Genomic DNA, 18,869 nt, shown 5'->3' on the forward strand with positions numbered 1-18,869 from the left:
CATTGCAGGGAAATGTATTCAGGGCACATGGCCCACAAGCCAGATGCATCTTCATATCAATCAAAAAGAGATGCTAGCTGTTCAGAATGTCCTGACAGCTTTCACGGATCTGTTTCATCCAGGACAACTACTGATAAGGATGGACAATACTACAGTCATGTGGTACATAAGCAGGGAGGCACACATTCCTACCCCCTCTGCAGACAAGCCATGACTTTGTGCGACACAGCACTGAGTTATCAAGTACACCTGCAAGCACAATTCCTGCCAGGAAAGAAAAATACTCTGGCAGATGAACTAAGCAGAAATCTCACGGATCCCCATGAGTGGAAACTGGATCCACAAGTCTTCAGCACGATGGCAAAGAAATGGGGATGCCCAGACATAGATCTATTTGCCTCCCCTCACAACTGCCAACTGCAGAGATTATGCTCACGGACTTATCACAAGCAAGCATGGAAAGTGGATGCTCTATCATTCAGCTGGAAAACCCTAACAGTATATGCCTTTCCTCCTCTGTCTCTCCTCCCCAAGGTACTCCTAAAGGTCAGACAAGAGAAGCCAAAAATTATTCTGATTGCTCCAGACTGGCCCCACCAGCACTGGTACCAAATTCCAAAGAGCTTGTCTCAAGGCACTGCCTTGACATTGCCTCTAATTCCTCACTTACTGACCGAACAAAACAATCAGATCCTGCACAGCCAACTCAGAACCCTAAATCTGGCAACATGGCGGCTAATGTAGCCATTCAGAACACACCTCTCTCTAAAGCAGTGATGGATGTTATTTTGGAGGCCAGGAGGCCCAGTACCAGAAAATCTTATGCAGAAAAATGGAAAAGATTCTGTGCTTGGAACCAGGCACAAGGAATTGACACGTTTGTACCAAATATTCCTCAGATTTTACAATACCTAACTGAGATGCTGGACAAAGGCCTATCCTTTTCATCAATTAAAATCCATGCCTCTGCCATATCCGCTCATTACAATACGGAACCACCTATTTTTTCTCATCCGTTGCTAAGGCAGTACCTCAAAGGGGCCAAAAACATAAGACCTCCAAGGAGAGCACCAATATCTGCATTGGGGACCTCAATTATGTCTTGGAAAAACTCACACTGCCTCCTTTTGAGCTAACCAATTCAGCTAAAATAAAGTTCTTATCTTGGAAAACAGCTCTGCTCCTAGCAATAACCTCTGCAAGACGAGTCTCAGAGTTACAGGCACTCATGGCTGTGGAACCTTTTATCATTTTCCATCCAGACAGGGTTTCTCTGAGGACGAACCCAACATTTATGCCTAAGGTATTGTCCAGTGTGGCCTTTAACCAAACCATTCATTTGCCTTCTTTTTATCCAAACACAGAATAAGGGTGAGAGACTCCTGCATTCTTTGGATATACTGAGACAGCTACGCTTGTACTTGGACAGAACTAAAGCTTTCAGAAAGACTGAGCAACTCCTAGTGGCATATGCTGCAGGATCACAAGGAAAGGCTATCTCAAAAAAGACCGTTTCAAAATGGATAGGCCACTGCATTCATTTCTGCTATTCACAACATGGCAAATCAGTGCCTAAGGGCATTAGTCCACATTCAACCAGAGCAGCAGCCACTTCAGCAGGCTTCCTCAGAGGAATACCAACCAAAGACATTTTAGAGGCTGCAACTTGAAGTTCAGTGCTCACTTTTACCAAGCACTACCACTTACCTCTCTACTCTAAATCCAGAGCAGGCTTTGCTACTGCAGTTCTGCAGGCCCTTATAGCCTCTCCTAATCCTATTTAGACCCAGCCACCCAACCTCAGCTTTGGGATTCAACCCAAGTGTAATGACTGCAACAGTGAAACACGATGAACATTGTACAGTTGTGTACCTGCTATAAATGTAGATGTTCGAGTGTATTCACTGTTGCAGTCCAGGTTACCCACCCACCATCCCCCTTTTCTTTGCTGGGACTTATCTGTACTTTTCTATCCTCTACAACCTATGTGGTGTATTTGATTGTAGATGAAGGAAATGTTTATTTTACTGCATGCATACTTATTGGCATAATTTTTAGCCTACCAATTTGGGGTCACCCAACATCTGGGGCAAGAAAAACTGAAGAAAATGACGTCGGCTGCATCTTTTATACCCCTGGTGCACTGACATCAGGGAAGAGGCAACAGCAACCAACGCCGGACCTAGACTTTGTAATTCAGTCAGACTGCAGGTAGCCTGCCAGCAGGATAACCCAAGTGTAATGACTGCAACAGTGAATACACTCGAACATCTACATTTATGGTAGGTACACAACTGTACTTTCTCCAGGGCCTCATAGCCACTCCTAATCCTATTTAGACCCAGCTGCCCTACCTCAGCTTTGGGTTTCAACCCAAGTCTAATGACTGAAACAGTGAAACACGATGAACATAGTACAGTTGTGTACTTACCATAAATGTAGATTTTCGAGTGTATTCACTGTTGCAGTCCAGGTTACCCACCCTCCATCCCCCTTTCTTTGCTGGGACTTGTCTATACTTCTCTATCTTATACAACCTATGTGGTGTATTTGCTTGTAGATGAAGGTATTGTTTTTATTTTACTGTATGTTTTTATTAGCAATATGTATTGCCTACCTTCTTGGGGGCACCTGACATCTAGGGCAAGAAAAACTGAAGAAAATGGCGTCGGCTGCATCTTGTATACCCCTGGCGCACTGACGTCAGGGAAGAGGTGACGGCAACCGACGCCGGACCAGGACTTTGGAATTCAGGCCAAATGCGGGTAGCCTGCCAGCAGGATAACCGACTGCGGGTAGCCTGCCAGCAGGATAACCCAAGTGTAATGACTGCAACAGTGAATACACTGGAACATCTACATTTATGGTAGGTGCACAACTGTACTTTCCAGATCCTGTTAAAATGTTTTGCAGCCCATAGTGATGACCTTCAAGGTGATGGATGCATTGACTGCTTCTGTTCTTAAATAAGGTTCGTCAGTCACTTTCCATTTCCTAAAGACATGGGGAGTTGGCCTATTAGTTATGTTGTGGTTGGCGAAAACTGGGTTTAGCTTATGGTGCAGTGCAAGTTGAATCTTTATCACATTCTTTGATGTCTCTCTGCAACTTTTTGAATTACTTTTTGCACGTAGCCTTACTGTATTTTTCTGATCAAAAGCCACGTTTTCAGAGCAAATGAAACTATTAATGCACAGTTTGAAGCATTGTGTGATGAAATGCAGGTGTACAAGATAGTGTGAGTCAAATAAGAAAGCAAAAATGATAGTGAGAATATGTTGTAAAAGTAATGGATTAGAGAGAGAGCCATATGAGATTCAGAGGATATGGGCCAAACTGACCGTACATAGGCAGGAGATGTGGTATAGATTCCATGAGTTCTGTATTTCAGTTCTCTGGAGCTTGTGTGTGCCACATGACATGCTATAATAACCATAGGGTGCTTATTAGCATGTAAATGTATATGTTTCTATGACTGAAATACTTTTTTGGAAATGTTGATCTTTGACACTGCCTCAGAAGCATAATGTTTCTGTGCCTGCTCAAAAACCCACACTAGCAGCCTTCCATTGCTCAGAATCCCTTCTTCTGACTCGCTCTCTCTCTGCTAGGGGAATGGCTAAGCCCTTCTCATCAGGGGAGGTCTAACCCCGTCACAGAAAGTCGGTTATTCAGTCTTTTGCTGCCAGCTGTAGGACTTGTGCAGGTAAATCTCCTCAGCAGCCTGTATTGGTGGATTACAGCTTCCTGACTCAGGTGGCATCCCTTTGGGAACTTCCCTTCCAGTTTTGTTTCTGTTTTTTTTTTTAAATATGTTTGTGTGTGCTAGCGTTTTATTTTAGTATTCTTGCTATATAGTACTGCTGTTAATTCTTGTGGGAATTCTGACTTGCTATTGTGTTTGTATGCTTAATAAGTGTTTTTAAACCGTTATGGGGCTATTCTAAAATGTTCTATGACTTGTACTGGGAAAATTACGTTTTGTGGTGCCAGTTGAATACTAGAAATCTTGTTTAAGTGTATCTTCATTTGAAACTTCTGACAGGAAAAAATTAATTTTTTTCACTTTTTCCTTCATTTATGTGATATTTACTACTGATTTAACCCCGCTATAGCTGTTTTTGTCGTTAATTTATGATTTTACTGCAAATTATTTTATTTGCACTTTGTGGAGATTTTTTTTTTCATTTCAGATAAGGGCATCTTTAAATGCTTATCTATGTTGTTTTAATTGTTTTTGTTTCATTCAAGGACATATGTTTGATGATGTCTTTAGCTGGACAGCTGAGTTTTACTTGGTACTGTGACCATGTGTGTTGTTGTTCATTGCACTGGTTTACTTGGTACTGTGACCATGTGTGCTGTTGTTTATTGCACTGTACAGATGGTAAAACAAGGCTTAGCACAATTTAAACGGTTTCTGCTATATTTTATACTGGTTATCACTATTTGCTGTGTGAGGATGTAGTTTATATTTTCTATTATTGATGCCCTTATTCAGCTCTTACTAGTGTGAGCCATACCTCTCAACCGCATTTAAATTCCTCTGTATTTTACCAATTCTGATGGCAAAATAATGGGGTGCCATGAATTCCTTAGTGGCTGAATGCTTTAATTAAATCAAAAGGTGCTTCAACAAAGTATTCATTTAAAGGTGTGCACACTTGTGCAACCATCCTATTGTATGTTTTTTATTTGTTATATTTTTTCCCCTAACAGATTTATTTTTCATTTGAATTGTACAGGTTATAGGTCACATTAAAGAGGGGAAAAGTTTTGAAATGATTTATTGTGGTCTCATTTTTATATCACACAAACCTGGCATTTTAACAGGGGTGTGTACACTTTTTATATCCACTGTATGTGTAAAGTAAGATGGAAAAGGCTATTATTTAATAAGAAACTATATTTGACTGATTGTGACAAAAATTACATTTTCGTTGTGATAAAAGACTTGGGAGAAATTACATTTTTAACAAAGCACTCTTACTCGTTTTTGGTAAGGGCATGGAATCTTGTTGCATTCTCCTGAGCTATCACTAGCTCAGACAGATGGAAACTCTGTTTAATGTCTCATCTGAAGGACAGCACATTCAGGAGTGCAACATGTCCTTTATTCTGCAGAGGAGTGTCAGTAATAGAAGTTGAATCCAAGTACCTTGTGTGGGAATACAGCCCACAGTCTTCTGATCATCTGGCATCAAAGGCTTTGCTACCTGTTGAGCCACTGACACCAACAGCCTATACTCTGGCATAAGAATCTTAATCTACTTATTGATTCTTGTTTCTTCAATTTTTCCGTTTGTTTTTATTTTTCCTGATCTGTTGTCCATATGTTATCTTTCTTTGTGCATGAAATATATCTTTCTAGGAATAAATTATTTCCTTTTTCTTAACTGTTTTTTTTTTTAGGTCTACTACATGTGCTCACGTGTTAGTACTTCACGACACACTTACTGCTATTTGGTCTAAATGGCAAGTGGTTTACGTCTCACCTGCCTGATCCTACTTAATTGCATAGCCCTACCAGAGCCCTTACTCTAACCATAACTCTCCTCTCTGATCCCTAACCATAGCACTCCCTTTCTGTTCCCAAGCCATAAAGTCCCCAGTCACTCTTTAAACCTAAAAATCCACTCCCTACTCTGTAAACCCAAAGTCCTTTAGATTTATGAATGTATAACTCTTCTCTCCTACTCTTTACCCCTAAACTGCCCTCCAGCTCTCTAAAACTAAACCTTCCGTCCCCTTCCCTAAACCTAAAGTCTCACATTTTTCTCTAAGCCACAACTGTCTTCCCGCTCTCTAACACTTCTCACCCCTAAATCTGTATTCCCCTTCCAGTTGCTGCCTGAAACCTTACACTCCCTTCCCTTTCTCTCTTCTACCCTGCAGCAGCAACATTTACCGTGCTTGAACTCAGCTGCTGCATTCAGGTGAGATGCAGCAGCTCCACTTTCTCTACACGTCTGCTGCACCTTGTCTGAAAGTGTTGTCAAGTTCAAGCACGAGCAGAAACCTATGCAAACTACAAAATGCTTGAGTCTGTGGCTTTCAGACAGTGGTCTTGGAGTACCTGGGACACGGGCACTTGTAGTAGACCCCCTTTTGAACAGAGGCATAAAATCCTTTATAAACGGAAGTGCTTTTCTGGAAAGATTTTTTGAAAATTTGAAGAAAAAGGTGCTATAAGTGAAAGAAATACATAATTTGTTATAGAAACAGGAATATTGTTCTAACAGGATGCTTAAAATATGTAGGGTATATACTGGAAAATTTCAGATTTACAGGACATACCCAAGAAAATACTAGATTAATTTACTATTGCACTGTTTATCTAACAATGCTGAGGTCATCTTGGAACACAGTTGGTTTAAGTTCGACTGCAGAAGTCTGCCACCAGTTATTATAATTACAAAACAGACACTGGATCAAGGTCTGGAAACATAGTAGCTAGAGCTTATTTAATTTGTATTTATTTATATTTTATACCAGTATAGTAGTTAGAATTAATTTGACTTTTACACAAATTCTATCTATGTTAATTGTATATGACTGTCTTCTTCTTCTTCTTCTTTCAGCTTTTCCCGGTTAGGGGTCGCCACAGCGGATCATCTGTCCGCTCATAATTGGCAGTGGAGTTATACGGTGTTGAGTTGCCAGCCCAGCACCCAACCTTCCACAGAAGGCACACACACTCACACCTAGGGCCAGTTTAGAGTGTCCAATCCACCTACTGCTTGTCTTTGGGATGTGGGAGGAAACCGGAGCACCCGGAGGAAACCCACGCGACCACAGGGAGGACATGCATACTCCACACAGAAGGCACCCCAGCCGAGAATCAAGCCAGAGAACCTCTTGCTGTGAGGTGGCAATGCTAACCGCTGCACCCATATGACTGTAACATATAATTTTATTTTTATAAAAGGAATTTTTTTTTAGTTTTATACAAGTTCAAAATTTTGTACAAGTTCAAATGTTAATTTAAATAAAACACTATTGTTCTGGTTATATTTTGTGTTTAATAATTTCTCTGTTCATCAGTTTGCTTTTGAATGTTGGTATCCTGCAATTCCATTGGAGTGGTCGGGGTTACGTATGTAAATTTTATGTTGATCAGCGTACATATTTTTGACCAGTTGTACCTACTTTTCATGGTCCTGTGATGTTTCTAGGGTGAGAGGTATGGTGTCAGCGTATTATTCTGCTTGGTGTTTTTTCCCTGATTTGGTAGATTCTAATATGGTTGCTCCCCCATCAAATCTGGGTACACCTAAAAAAAAAAAAAAAGAAAAGCATGCCTCAGCCTAGTTTATGAATATGTTATCTTAAGCCAGCCCTCAGACTTTTTCCCTTGTCTCTTCCTGGTGTGAGCCTGCATCCCTCTATGGTGCTTTGTTCAGACATGTCCTCCGGGTCTGTTCCAGTAATTTAATTTAATACTTAACACACATCAAAGGCAGCGTGATCCTACTGTGCAAGTCCTAAATACTGTTCAAGTCTGTTAACCAGCAACTACTTTGTTGAATAATCAGGAAGGCAATGCACAGCTTGGAAGTATTTGATTGTATAGAAAGATTTTAAGAATTAATCAAATCTGAACCATATTTTTCTTTAGTTGCTGCTGCAAATCTCTTGTAAACCTCCATTCAATTATGTAAACATACTCCCGTATGCTTCTCACTTCCCCCGTGGGGCACACAAAAGTAATGGCGTGAGGCTGTTTTAAAATTCATTTTTTTCACTGAAACGTGGAATTAGACAGCTGCTGCACAGCGCAACTCTTCCATTAAAGAGTGGCAGTGGTAGTGCATAAAGGTTGAATGTGTCGAATTTCTGCACACTTTTTTTTAGCTATTTGCACATGATCTTTAAATTACTTGAGCCTGAGATTTTTCTAGTTAGTAATCTTTAGGACCTCTCAGATTGTGTGAGGAGTACATTCCATTCCAAATAGTGCATTGTATTCTAAACCTTTGAGATCTGTGACATTTCTCCCTTTAAATGTTGGAGTGATTAAGATTTTGTCAAGTACGTTTACCAGTCTGCAGGATAATGATTGTCTTTATTTGTTTAAAATGTTATATTAAAGCGTTTAATTGTAGAAGCTGGTCAGGTTGTATATATTTAGTTTTTCCTGTCTTCCACAGTACGCTTATTCCCATTTTACACCAGAAAGCAAAAAGGGGCACACCTCACCAGGCCAAACAAGCAGTCCACTGCATCCATGCTATTTTCTCAAACAAAGAGGTACAGCTTGCACAGATATTTGAGGTAAAGTTGTTTTTTTTTTCTTTTAGAATTTTTTAACTTGTTATGCATGCAGTGTAATGAGCAAGTATTTTGTGTATGTAAACACTGCAAGCCATTATGCACTTTATGTGCTGACACTAAAATGTCTGTAGCATATTACAGTGTCTTTGATAGCACCCTTGTTTTAATGTCCCGTCACCATAAAATGTTATTAAATAGTGCTGTTTGCTGAAACAAACTCTATAACATTAAGCTGTTGGATGGGCTGTAAATTTGTATTAACTTAATTTTTATGCATTTTCTCCAATCACCAGATTGTACTGTCATGTCGGGGTTTTCTAAACCTTGTCATCAGGTCTGCAACTCTAATGGGATGGTTGTATTCTTGATGGCATCAGACAAAAGATGTCTGTAAAGGGAAGAGCAGACGGTTTCCATTTCTTAACTGTTGCTGTGTTTGGTCTGCACTTCTTTAAAGCTCATCTTTTATATGAATTTATCCAGTTTTTCATGTTTTGCCATTGTTTATATATTTCTCCTCCATCTGAATTTATCTTGCCCTGTATGTTTTTTTGTTTTCAGTATATCAGACCACTTTTTACTAAAGGATTTGAACAAAAAGCTGGTGCCCCAAAATAAACGTGTGTGTGTGTGTGTGTATGTGTGTGTGTGTGTGTGTTCTCTTAAAAAGGGACCATATCACTGATGATAAATGGTCATCATAAACAGCAATGTTAAAATGTTGAGGAAGTATCTGCACCAAGAAGAATAAGTGCCAGTTTACAGGAAATTCTTTTTCAGCATTACTGAAGAAGTAGAAAAAAGCATTATGCATGCTCACTTGTTTGCAAGGGGAAAACCGCTAAACATCTTAAAAAATATAATCTACCTTTCTAGAGAGCAGCACTTATGTTTTCATTAGATTTACAATCAATAAGTGACAGCTGAAAGTCTGCATCACTAACCTCATTTACAGAGGGTGGTACTGAGCTGTTGATGGCATTGTTAGTGATGCATGCTTTCCTGCATGTGGAGAACAGTTCTAGGCTTCTGCAAGAGTTTTGGACGCTGACAGGCAGATAACTTTTGACCGCTTGACCAATTCGCTGTGAAGAAGCAACCATTCTGCAGTTTCCCCCAACTGAAAAAAGATTATGGCATCAGTGCACATTTCAAGAGGCTTGCAGACCTCTCCTGCAAGGTTGTATCATTGAGAGTTTAGTTGAAGGTATTGTTGAAATCCTTGATGGCTGGGGTCCCCATCCCCATTTGATGTGGTTAGTTTGTCTCAAGTAGTAAGGGCGCACATTTCATTTAGATTGCTCACCAGCATCAGCTTGTCTCTCTGGCTATGCTCCTGTAGGCCACTCTCACCTAAAGACTAGATTCTTCACAGGTGTGGCAGTGTGTTTAGTAACTTGTGATGTCACAGTGAGATTCTCCTCTGAGCACTTCATTCTCCTTCTCTAAGGTTCATGACTTTGATATTACCAAGGAAGAGTCAGAAACCTTTCTGATATTAGAAGAGTTGGGTATTTAGCATATGCAATGTGCCTCAAGCCAAACCTCCATTTTTTTCAGGGTCTTCAGATTTGGGAATGACATCCCCCTCCCAGTAATTTCACTGTTAATGATTGTTCAGAAAAGTAAATCTAGTTATGGGATTTACAGTTGCAGTGATAGACCAAAATGAAGTAAAGGGGGAGGGGTAAGGAGTATCTGACCCTCCTGAACCTCCTCCAGAAATTCTTCCAGCACGTCTGCATAGGAAAACCGTATCAGACTTTTATTAGCGCTCACAGGAATTTTTTTTTCCTCTCAGTTATTCATTCCTACACCAGCATCCAGTAGCTTAGCCTTTTATGGGGGAAGGAGTAGGAGCCTTTTGTCTTTTTGTTTTTTCCCCTTAAGTAGTTCTCACAGATATTTTGCAGCATGAAAACGCCTTTTGTACAGGACACCTCTTGTATGGTATGTTCTTCTTTTTGAGCATCCTAATGCTGATTCATATCTCATTTCTTTGATTTTGCTCAGTTTTTGGAGCTCTTAACCACTGACAACCCTGCCACTGAACAGAGTATCCAAAGCACCTCTCTACATTATAGTCTTCTGCAGTAGACTCGGGCGGGCTAAATTCTCCAAATTTCCTTATTTAAACGTCAAGGATGCTGCAGAGATAACTCTTTATGCAACTTTGACAGTAAATCATCATGTAGTCCTTTGAATTGTGATACCACTGATGCTCTGGAAAATTCTGTAGCCACAAGAATGTAAAGAAAATCGCAATAACAGTGTCTGTTAATGTCATGCAGTATGTTTGTGTGTGTGTGTGTGTATAAATATGTATATAAATATATATATATATATATATATATATATATATATATATATATATATTTTTTTTTTTTTTTCTTTTTATAAATTTCATTCACTCCAGTATTACATAAGTTGCTCCATTCCTGCCTTCCCTTACACTTCTCCTAGATACTGTTCTGCATATATTGTTCCACAAGTTCCATTTTTTGCCTTAAAAATTTGCTCCTTCCCCTTTCTAAAGATCCTACCTGTATTTATTTTATCTATGTGACAGTATTTAGTACTTTCATTGCAGCTGCTTTTGATTGTTTCCATTTTCCGATATCTTTTTTTTTACAGACAAAAACATTACATTTAATAAGGCCTTGTTATATCTAGGCCATTCAGATCCTATATAAGATCTCATAAGAGTAATTTTCTTAGTTACCATCATATGTTTCCCCAACATTTCTGTCAAACTATCATTTGTTCCCCATCATTTTTGTCAAAGTAGTGTATAAGGAATTTTTAAAATCTTCCAACTTGTCATATTCTAACAAATTAAAACAAAGAGTGAGAAGGTCACACTGAGAAACCAATCGGTAAAAACTAAATGAAAACTCCAGCCAAGATAGAACTTCCAATGAGTGACCTCCAAAACCTCCTGTAACAGAGGCACATGGGATATATGCAAATGACCTCTGTGAACATCAGATGTTTCAGCTATATGGCGATTCTGATTGCCCATGACTTTTACGTTTGAAGTCGTTTTAATGGACAATTTCAGGCCACTAAAGCCAAACTCCACCAGCTATGGATATGCATATTTCAGCCTTGTTATGACCTCGTCAGCATAGCACAAGCAGCGTGTTTCACTACGCATAAGAAACACAGGGTTGTTATACCCCGCTGATGTTCATTATCATTAGGGTGACTGCAAAATTTCCCAACTAACAAATTAAAACAGAGTGAGAAAGTCACACTTAGAAACCAATCAGTAAAAACTAAATGAAAACTCCAGCCAAGCTAGAACTTCCAATGAGTGACCTCCCAAACCTCCTGTAACAGAGGCACATGGGATATATACAAATGACCTCTATGAACATCAGGTGTTTCAGCTATATGGCGATTCTGATTGCCCATGACTTTTACGTTTGAAGTTGTTTTAATGGACAATTTCAGGCCATGTCAGTAAAAGTTAATAATTGCATTACTTGTGGAAAGCAAATACCTCACAAAGACTTTTATTCGTACTGTATTCCTTGCCTAGGCCCTGACCACAACGTGCCTTGCTGTGGGTTTTGTGCTTTATTTAAACAGCGCACTATCCAACGTCGGTATATTTTCGCTTCTAAATATTTTGGTTCTCTGCTTAATTATCCAGAAATGTCGTCAGTTAGCCTTCCGACTACCAGGATTCCGAAAAAAATGCAAAGATAAAGACAGAGACAGGCCGCTGAGGTCCAAAGCTGCCAACAACACTTTTCCTAAGCCAGACGCCAGTTCGCCGGTACTCAGTGAGGCACTTTCGCAACCCCTGATACCCACTACATCTGACTCGCAGGCCTCTACTGAGACACATTTGGAGTCCAGTATGCCACGAGATGTTTCAGCCGTGGAACTTGTGGATGTCTGTACCTTGGATGGGTCCGGAGCTGCTGTGCAGGCACCGGCTTCTGAGGGTGTATTCAGGCCTATGGACTTGCATACCAAACAGAAGCCTCCTTCTTCATTTAGGCTAAAATCTCGAACCGTGCCTAAGAAACTGACACCCAGGCCGCATGCTCAAGCCTCTATGCCTAAAAAACAAATGATAAGAATGGCTGAAGATCTTATAACTCTAATCAGGGGAAGCCAACCTAGGACTGAAGTTGTTTATGAATCTTCTGAACAGGATTCTGATTTTTCTGATTCTTCTGATGGTCTGGATTTGCCCTTATCTACTTATGAGGATTCTGATGCATAGGACTGTATTCTCTCGGCTTCCCTTCCAGAGGATTTTTCTTTTGGTGAAACCTTAAATACGCTAAGGGAGCATTTCCACTGGGAAAGCCAGGATTTTTCTGATTCAGAAAAGAGGCTTAGGTATTTCTTACTCCTGCCTCAACATAGGCCTTTAGCTATACCACCTGTACTAGACATTGTTGATGTTGCTTTCTCAGAATCTAGTTTGGCCCCTGATTCTTTGCCTCCTGCTTCCAGAAAACCTGACAGATATTACAGGGTTCCTGATTCTTACAAGTTCCTTTTTAAAAATCCTATTGCGGATCCAGAGACGGTTTCACACGGACCCAAAGGCATTAAGGCTTCTACTGCTAAAAATCCTATGCCCTCAGATTGAGACTCCAGTGCGCTGGATAGATGGGGTAAGAAAGTTTACACTTCTGCAACCTTGGCAATTAGGGCTTTAAACTGCCATTTTCATATGTTAAAGTATCAACAACATGTTACTGGATTGCTTAAACAGAAAATGAAGTTTAATTCCTGACTTTGCTGAAAATAAGGAATTACAGGATTTAATGCATTCTGCAGAACAGGTTGGAAAACATACTTTGCAATGTGGATTTGATTCATTCGAGGCCTCTTGCAGGGCTGCTGTTACTGGGTCTGTGCTCAGAAGGCATGCTTGGCTTAAGAAGCAATCTTTGCCTGATCATGTTAAAGCTAAATTATTTAATGCTCCCTTAATTCAAGACCGCCTGTTTGGCAACAAAGCTGAGGAAGTTCTTAAAAAGATGGAAGATAAAACTAAATCTATGCAGACTGTTAAAAGATTTCTTACAAGTTCAGCCACCTAGATTTAGTAGGCACTGGCCTTCTAAAAACTGGTCCTTTCCAGCCCCTTCCAGGTCTTCTCAAGCCAAACCCAGACACAGCAGAAACCACAGGTTTCAGTCCCAAGGGACACACTAGACTAGGCAGTGGGGGGTTTCCGCACCCAAACCTGGGAGCAGTAAGACTGCCCCTATGGAAAACCGTCTCAATGACCTGTTTTTAAGACTTCCAAGCACTTCCCAACTGAATGCTCCTTTAGGCGGAAAGACTGGTCTGCAGGCCAAAAACTGGGAACTCATTACCCAGGACAAATGGATTTTAAAAAGTGTCCCAAGGATACAGATTCCATTTCCACACGTTACCAACACCAAGCGGGTGACCAGATCTACCCCCAAATCAGTGGGCAGAGGCCCAAAATCAGGTACTCTCTCTCTTAAACATGAAGGCTATTCAGTTGGTACCAGAAGAGGAAAGGGACAAGGTTTCTATTCTAGACTTTTCCTGGTACCCAGAAAAGGCAATACATGGCGTCCTATCCTGGACCTTTCTATTCTAAACACCTTTCTGGTGATTCTAAAATTCAAAATGCTGACTCTTCACCAGCTGCTTCCTATGCTAAGCAAGGATGCATGGTTGGCAGCACTATATTTAAAAGAAGCATACCTGCACATGCCTACCATGGAGTCTTGCAGAAGATACCTATGCTTCAAAGCAGGCTACATGCACTGTCAGTTCTCTGCACTGCCCTTTGGCTTATCTACTGCGCCCAGGGTATTCATAAAGTGCCTAGCTCCAGTCATTGCATTTTGCAGGCAAAGAAATATTCAAATATACCCATACCTGGACGATTGTCTAATTCAGGCAGAAAGCAAGGACATTCTTTTCAATCATCCGGCCTTTGTTCAGAGGGGACTGACTTGTCTGGAGTTCACCATAAACGAAAAGAAATCCCACCTCATACCCTGTCAACAAATTATATTCCTGGGAGCAAGCTTGAATACATCTTCCCAGATGGCTTTCCTCACGCCAGAGAAACAGGTACATTTGACAACTTATTTCAAACAAGTGACCACAAAAACCCAGCAATCTGCAAGACAAATACTGCAAGCCGTGGGGTTCATGGCCTCGTGCATTCTTTTAATTCCATATGCAAGGCTGCATATGAGGAAACTACAATGGTATCTCAAAAGCCTATGGTGTCAACATTCACAGGATCTGGAAGCAAGGATTCCTAGCATACCTTGCCTACGCCTAGAGTTCTTTTGGTGGGCAGAGGCCTGCCACCAAGACAGGGGACTACCATTCACATTACCCCCTGCCAAGCAAATCTTAACAGATGCATCAGACTATGCATGGGGGGCTCACCTGGCAGGGAAGTGCATTTAGGGCAAATGGAACCCAAATCAAATGCACCTACACATACATCCAACGGAAATGTTAGCTGTACAGAATGCTCTGACAGCCTTCAAGGACCACATTCTTCCAGGACAACTAATGGTAAAGACGGACAACACCACTGTCATGTGGTACATAAACAAGCAGGGGGGTACACATTCTTACCCCCTCTGCAGACTAACCATGGCATTGTGTAACACAGCCTTGAGCTACCAAGTGAATCTACAAGCTCAATTCTTGCCAGGAAAACTAAATACACTGGCAGACGGACTAAGCAGAAGCCTCATGGACCCACACAAGTGGAAACTGGAACCAAGGATTTTCAACATGTTGACAAGCAAATGGGGAGAGTCCTGATATAGACCTGTTTGCCTTCCCCCAGAACCATAAACAGGGCAAATTTTGCACAAGGATTCCCCACAAGCAAGCTTGGAAAGTGGATGCTCTATCCTTCAGCTATGCCTTTCCTCCTGTGCTTCTACTCTCCAAGGTACTATTAAAGATCATATAGGACAAGCCAAGGACAATTTAAATTGCATCAGACTGGCCTCGCCAACACTGTTACCCACTCTTGCGCAGTGTGTCACGCTTGACTCCATGGCACCAGGCCTCAGACTCCTTCCCTGTTGTCTCAGCAGGAGGACATGATTCTGCACCCTCAGCTGCAAACCCTGAACCTAGCAGCCTTGCTAATTACCTAATCTCTCCTTTACCATCCCCTCAGTAAATCAGTGATGGATATCATTTTAGAAGCAAGGAGAAGTAGTGCTAGAAAATCTTATGCTGCAAAATGGAAAAGATTCTGTGCTTGGAACCAATCTCAATTAATGGATGCAGCAGTGCCCAATTTACCTCAGATTCTAATATACTTGACTGAGATGCTTCATAAGGACTTGTCTTTTTCCTCCATCAAAATTCATTCCTCAGCCATTTCAGCTCATTGTGCCACAGAGCCTACCCTCTTCTCTCACCCACTGCTCAAGCAGTTCCTCATTGGGACCAAAAATCTAAGGCCACCCAGGAGAGCTCCAACTCCAGCCTGGGATTTTAACTTTGTCTTGGAGAAGCTCACTCTTCCTCCTTTTGAGCCAGCTGCTACTGCAGATTTAAAATTTCTTTCCTGGAAAACAGCTTTCTTTTTGGCAATCACTTCTGCAAGAAGGGTATCTAAATTACAGGCCCTTATGGCAGTGGAACCTTTCATCATCTTTCATGTAGACAGGATGTCCGTCAGAACCAGTCCCTCCTTCATGCCCAAGGTGGTATCCAGTGTGGCTCTTAATCAGTCCATTCATTTGCTTACCTTCTTTCCTAACCCACAGAACAAGCGGGAAACTGATATTGCACTCTTTAGATGTGCACAGACAGCTTAGATTCTACTTGGACAGGACTAAACCTCAAAGGAAATCTGAGCAACTACTGGTGGCATTTGCTGCAGGGACAGAGATTAAAGCTATTTCAAAACAAACCATTTCAAAATGGATAGGCCACTGCATTCATTTCTGCTCTAAGCACCATGGAAAACCTATCCCACAGGGCATCAGACCCCATTCAACCAGGACTGCATCTACCTCTGAAGCCTTTCTCAGGGGCGTCCATACAAGGGACATCTTAGAAGCTGCTACCTGGAGTTCTGTACATACTTTCACCAAGCATTATCATTTGCCAGTTTTCTCTAAATCCAGGGCTGGTTTTGCCACTGCAGTCTTGCAGGGCCTTATAGCTGGTCCTAATTCTATCTAAATTCCTCTTCCCAACCTTAGCTTTGAGAATCTACCCAAATGTAATGACTGCAACAGTGAAACACGAAGAACATAGTACAGTTGTGTACACTTAAAATAAATGTAGATGTTCGAGTGTATTCACTCTTGCAGTCCTGGTTACCCTCCCTCCAGCCCCCTTTTCTTCCTTTGGCTATACCTCTACTCTCACTTACTATGCTCTAAAAGCTGTTTGGTGTATTTGCTTTTCTGTTGGAGGTATATCCTTGTATTTATAGATTTAATTGCTTCCCATTAGAGGGGGCACTTGACATCTGGGGCAAGAAAAACTGATGTAATGACGTCGGCTGCATATTTTTATACCCCTGATGACCTGACGTCATGGATGAAGGAGCAGCAACCGACGCAGGACCCAAGACTTTGTTAATCAGGCCGACTGAGGGCTACTGCAAGCAGATAACCCAAATGTAATGACTGCAACAGTGAATACACTCGAACATCTACATTTATGTTAAGTGTACACAACTGTACTTTGCTTAACCACATTCTTTCTAGACTCTTGCATATTATCAAAGTAATCCTTTATTTTCTTTTTAGCATTCTACAGTTGCTCCTTTTCTTGTTTTGTGAGATTCCCCTATTTTGTAGTACTTTGACATTTGTCAGTCCCTCTAAATAATTCTTGATAAGTTGTCCCATCTCGCCTTCGTTCTTGCTGTTTGGGTTTGGAGCCGATCCTCTGCTCCGACTCTGCCTATTTCTATAGCTCGAGAGGTATTTACTGGCTTGAGGCTATCCCTTATCCCAGAATGCCTAGCGTCAGCTACCTTGATCTCATTTGCCGCTTCAGCTGCAAGGTTGCTTCGTTATTGGCTCAGGCTTAGTATATTTTTTTCTATTATTATAATTGTTGTTTATTCTTCAAAATTTATCAAGTTTTTGTCTAGATATAGTACTTTATCCCTTATCGCCTTTCTTGTGTGTTGTAGCTTTGTTGGCCATTGCTCCTTACTTGCAGGCCATTCTGTTTCCCCTGGACTTGTTTAAATTAGAGAGTCCCCCCCCCCCCCCTTAGGATGGATGTTTAAATTAGAGGCTCTCCTTTCTTTTCCTTAACTTAAAAAAAAAAAAAAAAAAGACAGTTTGTTTCTTAGTTTAGTAGTGTAAGATGTCTAAAGAGGCCAAAGTTTCTGGCTTCAAAAAGTGTGACTCATGCTGTCAGAAAGTGTCTCTGACAGATAGGCACACTAGTTGCATTTATTGTTTAGGTGCTGTGCACCTGCAGGACTCCTGCTGTATCGTGTCATGCATTTAGTCCAAGGGTCCTGCATAAGCGCAAAAAGAAATGAATCCTTCGAGGATTATTGAAACCACAGGATTCCCCGGCTAATGGTTCCCAGCCAGTGAAATCCTAAGTCTGTCAAGCCGTCGGCTCCGTCCTCAGAACCGACTCCTGGGCTTGAACAACCAAGTTGGTCAGTGCCGACTAGCATTGACAAGTAAACTCCTCCCTTGGCTCCAACTGCTACCTCGGAGCCGTCTCGGAGCCACAAGTGAGCAAGGTGTCCTTCATTGGAGCCTATTGGCTCGGTGCCACAGTCACCCTTATTAGGAAGTGAACACAGTCATCGCTCTTCATCCTCACTTCTCTCGATCCTCTAGGTTATCACATCAGGACGTGGAGAGAGTAGTCAGCAGGTTGCTTAAATCACAGGCCCTTGCGAAATTACTGTCCAGCCCACCTCAACAGGTTGCGGCTCCATCCACCTCCATCTCCATTCCTCCTCCGACTACACTTAGTTTGGAGTCGGAGACCATGGACGCGATGATAGAACTGACCGCGCTGATCACTTCCTCTTCAGTTCTGACCACCTCAGTTGATGCTCATCGTGCATACAGCTGCAGTCATAACAGATGGGTTCTCCTGCCGTCAGGCGGGTCCTCGGTTGGCCGAATTCCAAAGTCTAGGTCCGGCGTCGGTTGTCGTCGCTTCTTCCCTGACGTCAGTGCGACAGGGGTATAAAAGAACCAGCCGACGCCATTTTCTTCAGTCTTTCTTGCCGCGCGGTGCCCGAAGCAGAAGCAGTTCGCAAGTGCCGGTCGGCCAGCTCCTGAAATTACTAAAATTTTGCAACCGAAGTCTTCTTGAAAGCTAATTACCCCATTGGGGAAACTTTTCTTGCCTCAAACCGATGTCAGACAAAGTTAATAATTGTATTTCATGTGGGAAGCAAATACCGCATAAGGATTTCCATTCCCTCTGTATTCCTTGTTTAGGCCCAGACCACGACGTCTCGGTCTGTCGCTTTTGTGCTACATTCAACAAACGCACCATTAAGCGTCGGGCGGAGTTCGCCCAGCATTATTTTGGCAAAAAATTTAACTATATTATGTCGTCAGATACTCCCGACTCCAGTTTTGTCTAAAAAG

The 18,869-nt window shown here is 41.5% G+C and overlaps 1 protein-coding gene across 3 annotated transcripts in view; it reads left to right on the top strand.

The window, feature by feature from the left end:
• PDS5A (PDS5 cohesin associated factor A) overlaps window positions 1–18,869 on the top strand; it is a 4,482,835-nt gene that overhangs the window by 2,588,730 nt on the left and 1,875,236 nt on the right. For all 3 annotated transcript variants that reach the window (XM_044062931.1, XM_044062930.1, XM_044062932.1), the window contains exon 20: window positions 8,151–8,274. In XM_044062931.1, the coding sequence (XP_043918866.1) occupies window positions 8,151–8,274 (124 nt within the window). The remainder of the gene's footprint in view (window positions 1–8,150; window positions 8,275–18,869) is intronic.

This window comes from Protopterus annectens, chromosome 2.part1 (genome assembly GCF_019279795.1).
Source record: "Protopterus annectens isolate FY-2018-M chromosome 2.part1, PAN1.0, whole genome shotgun sequence".
NCBI classification, from domain to species: domain Eukaryota; kingdom Metazoa; phylum Chordata; order Ceratodontiformes; family Protopteridae; genus Protopterus; species Protopterus annectens.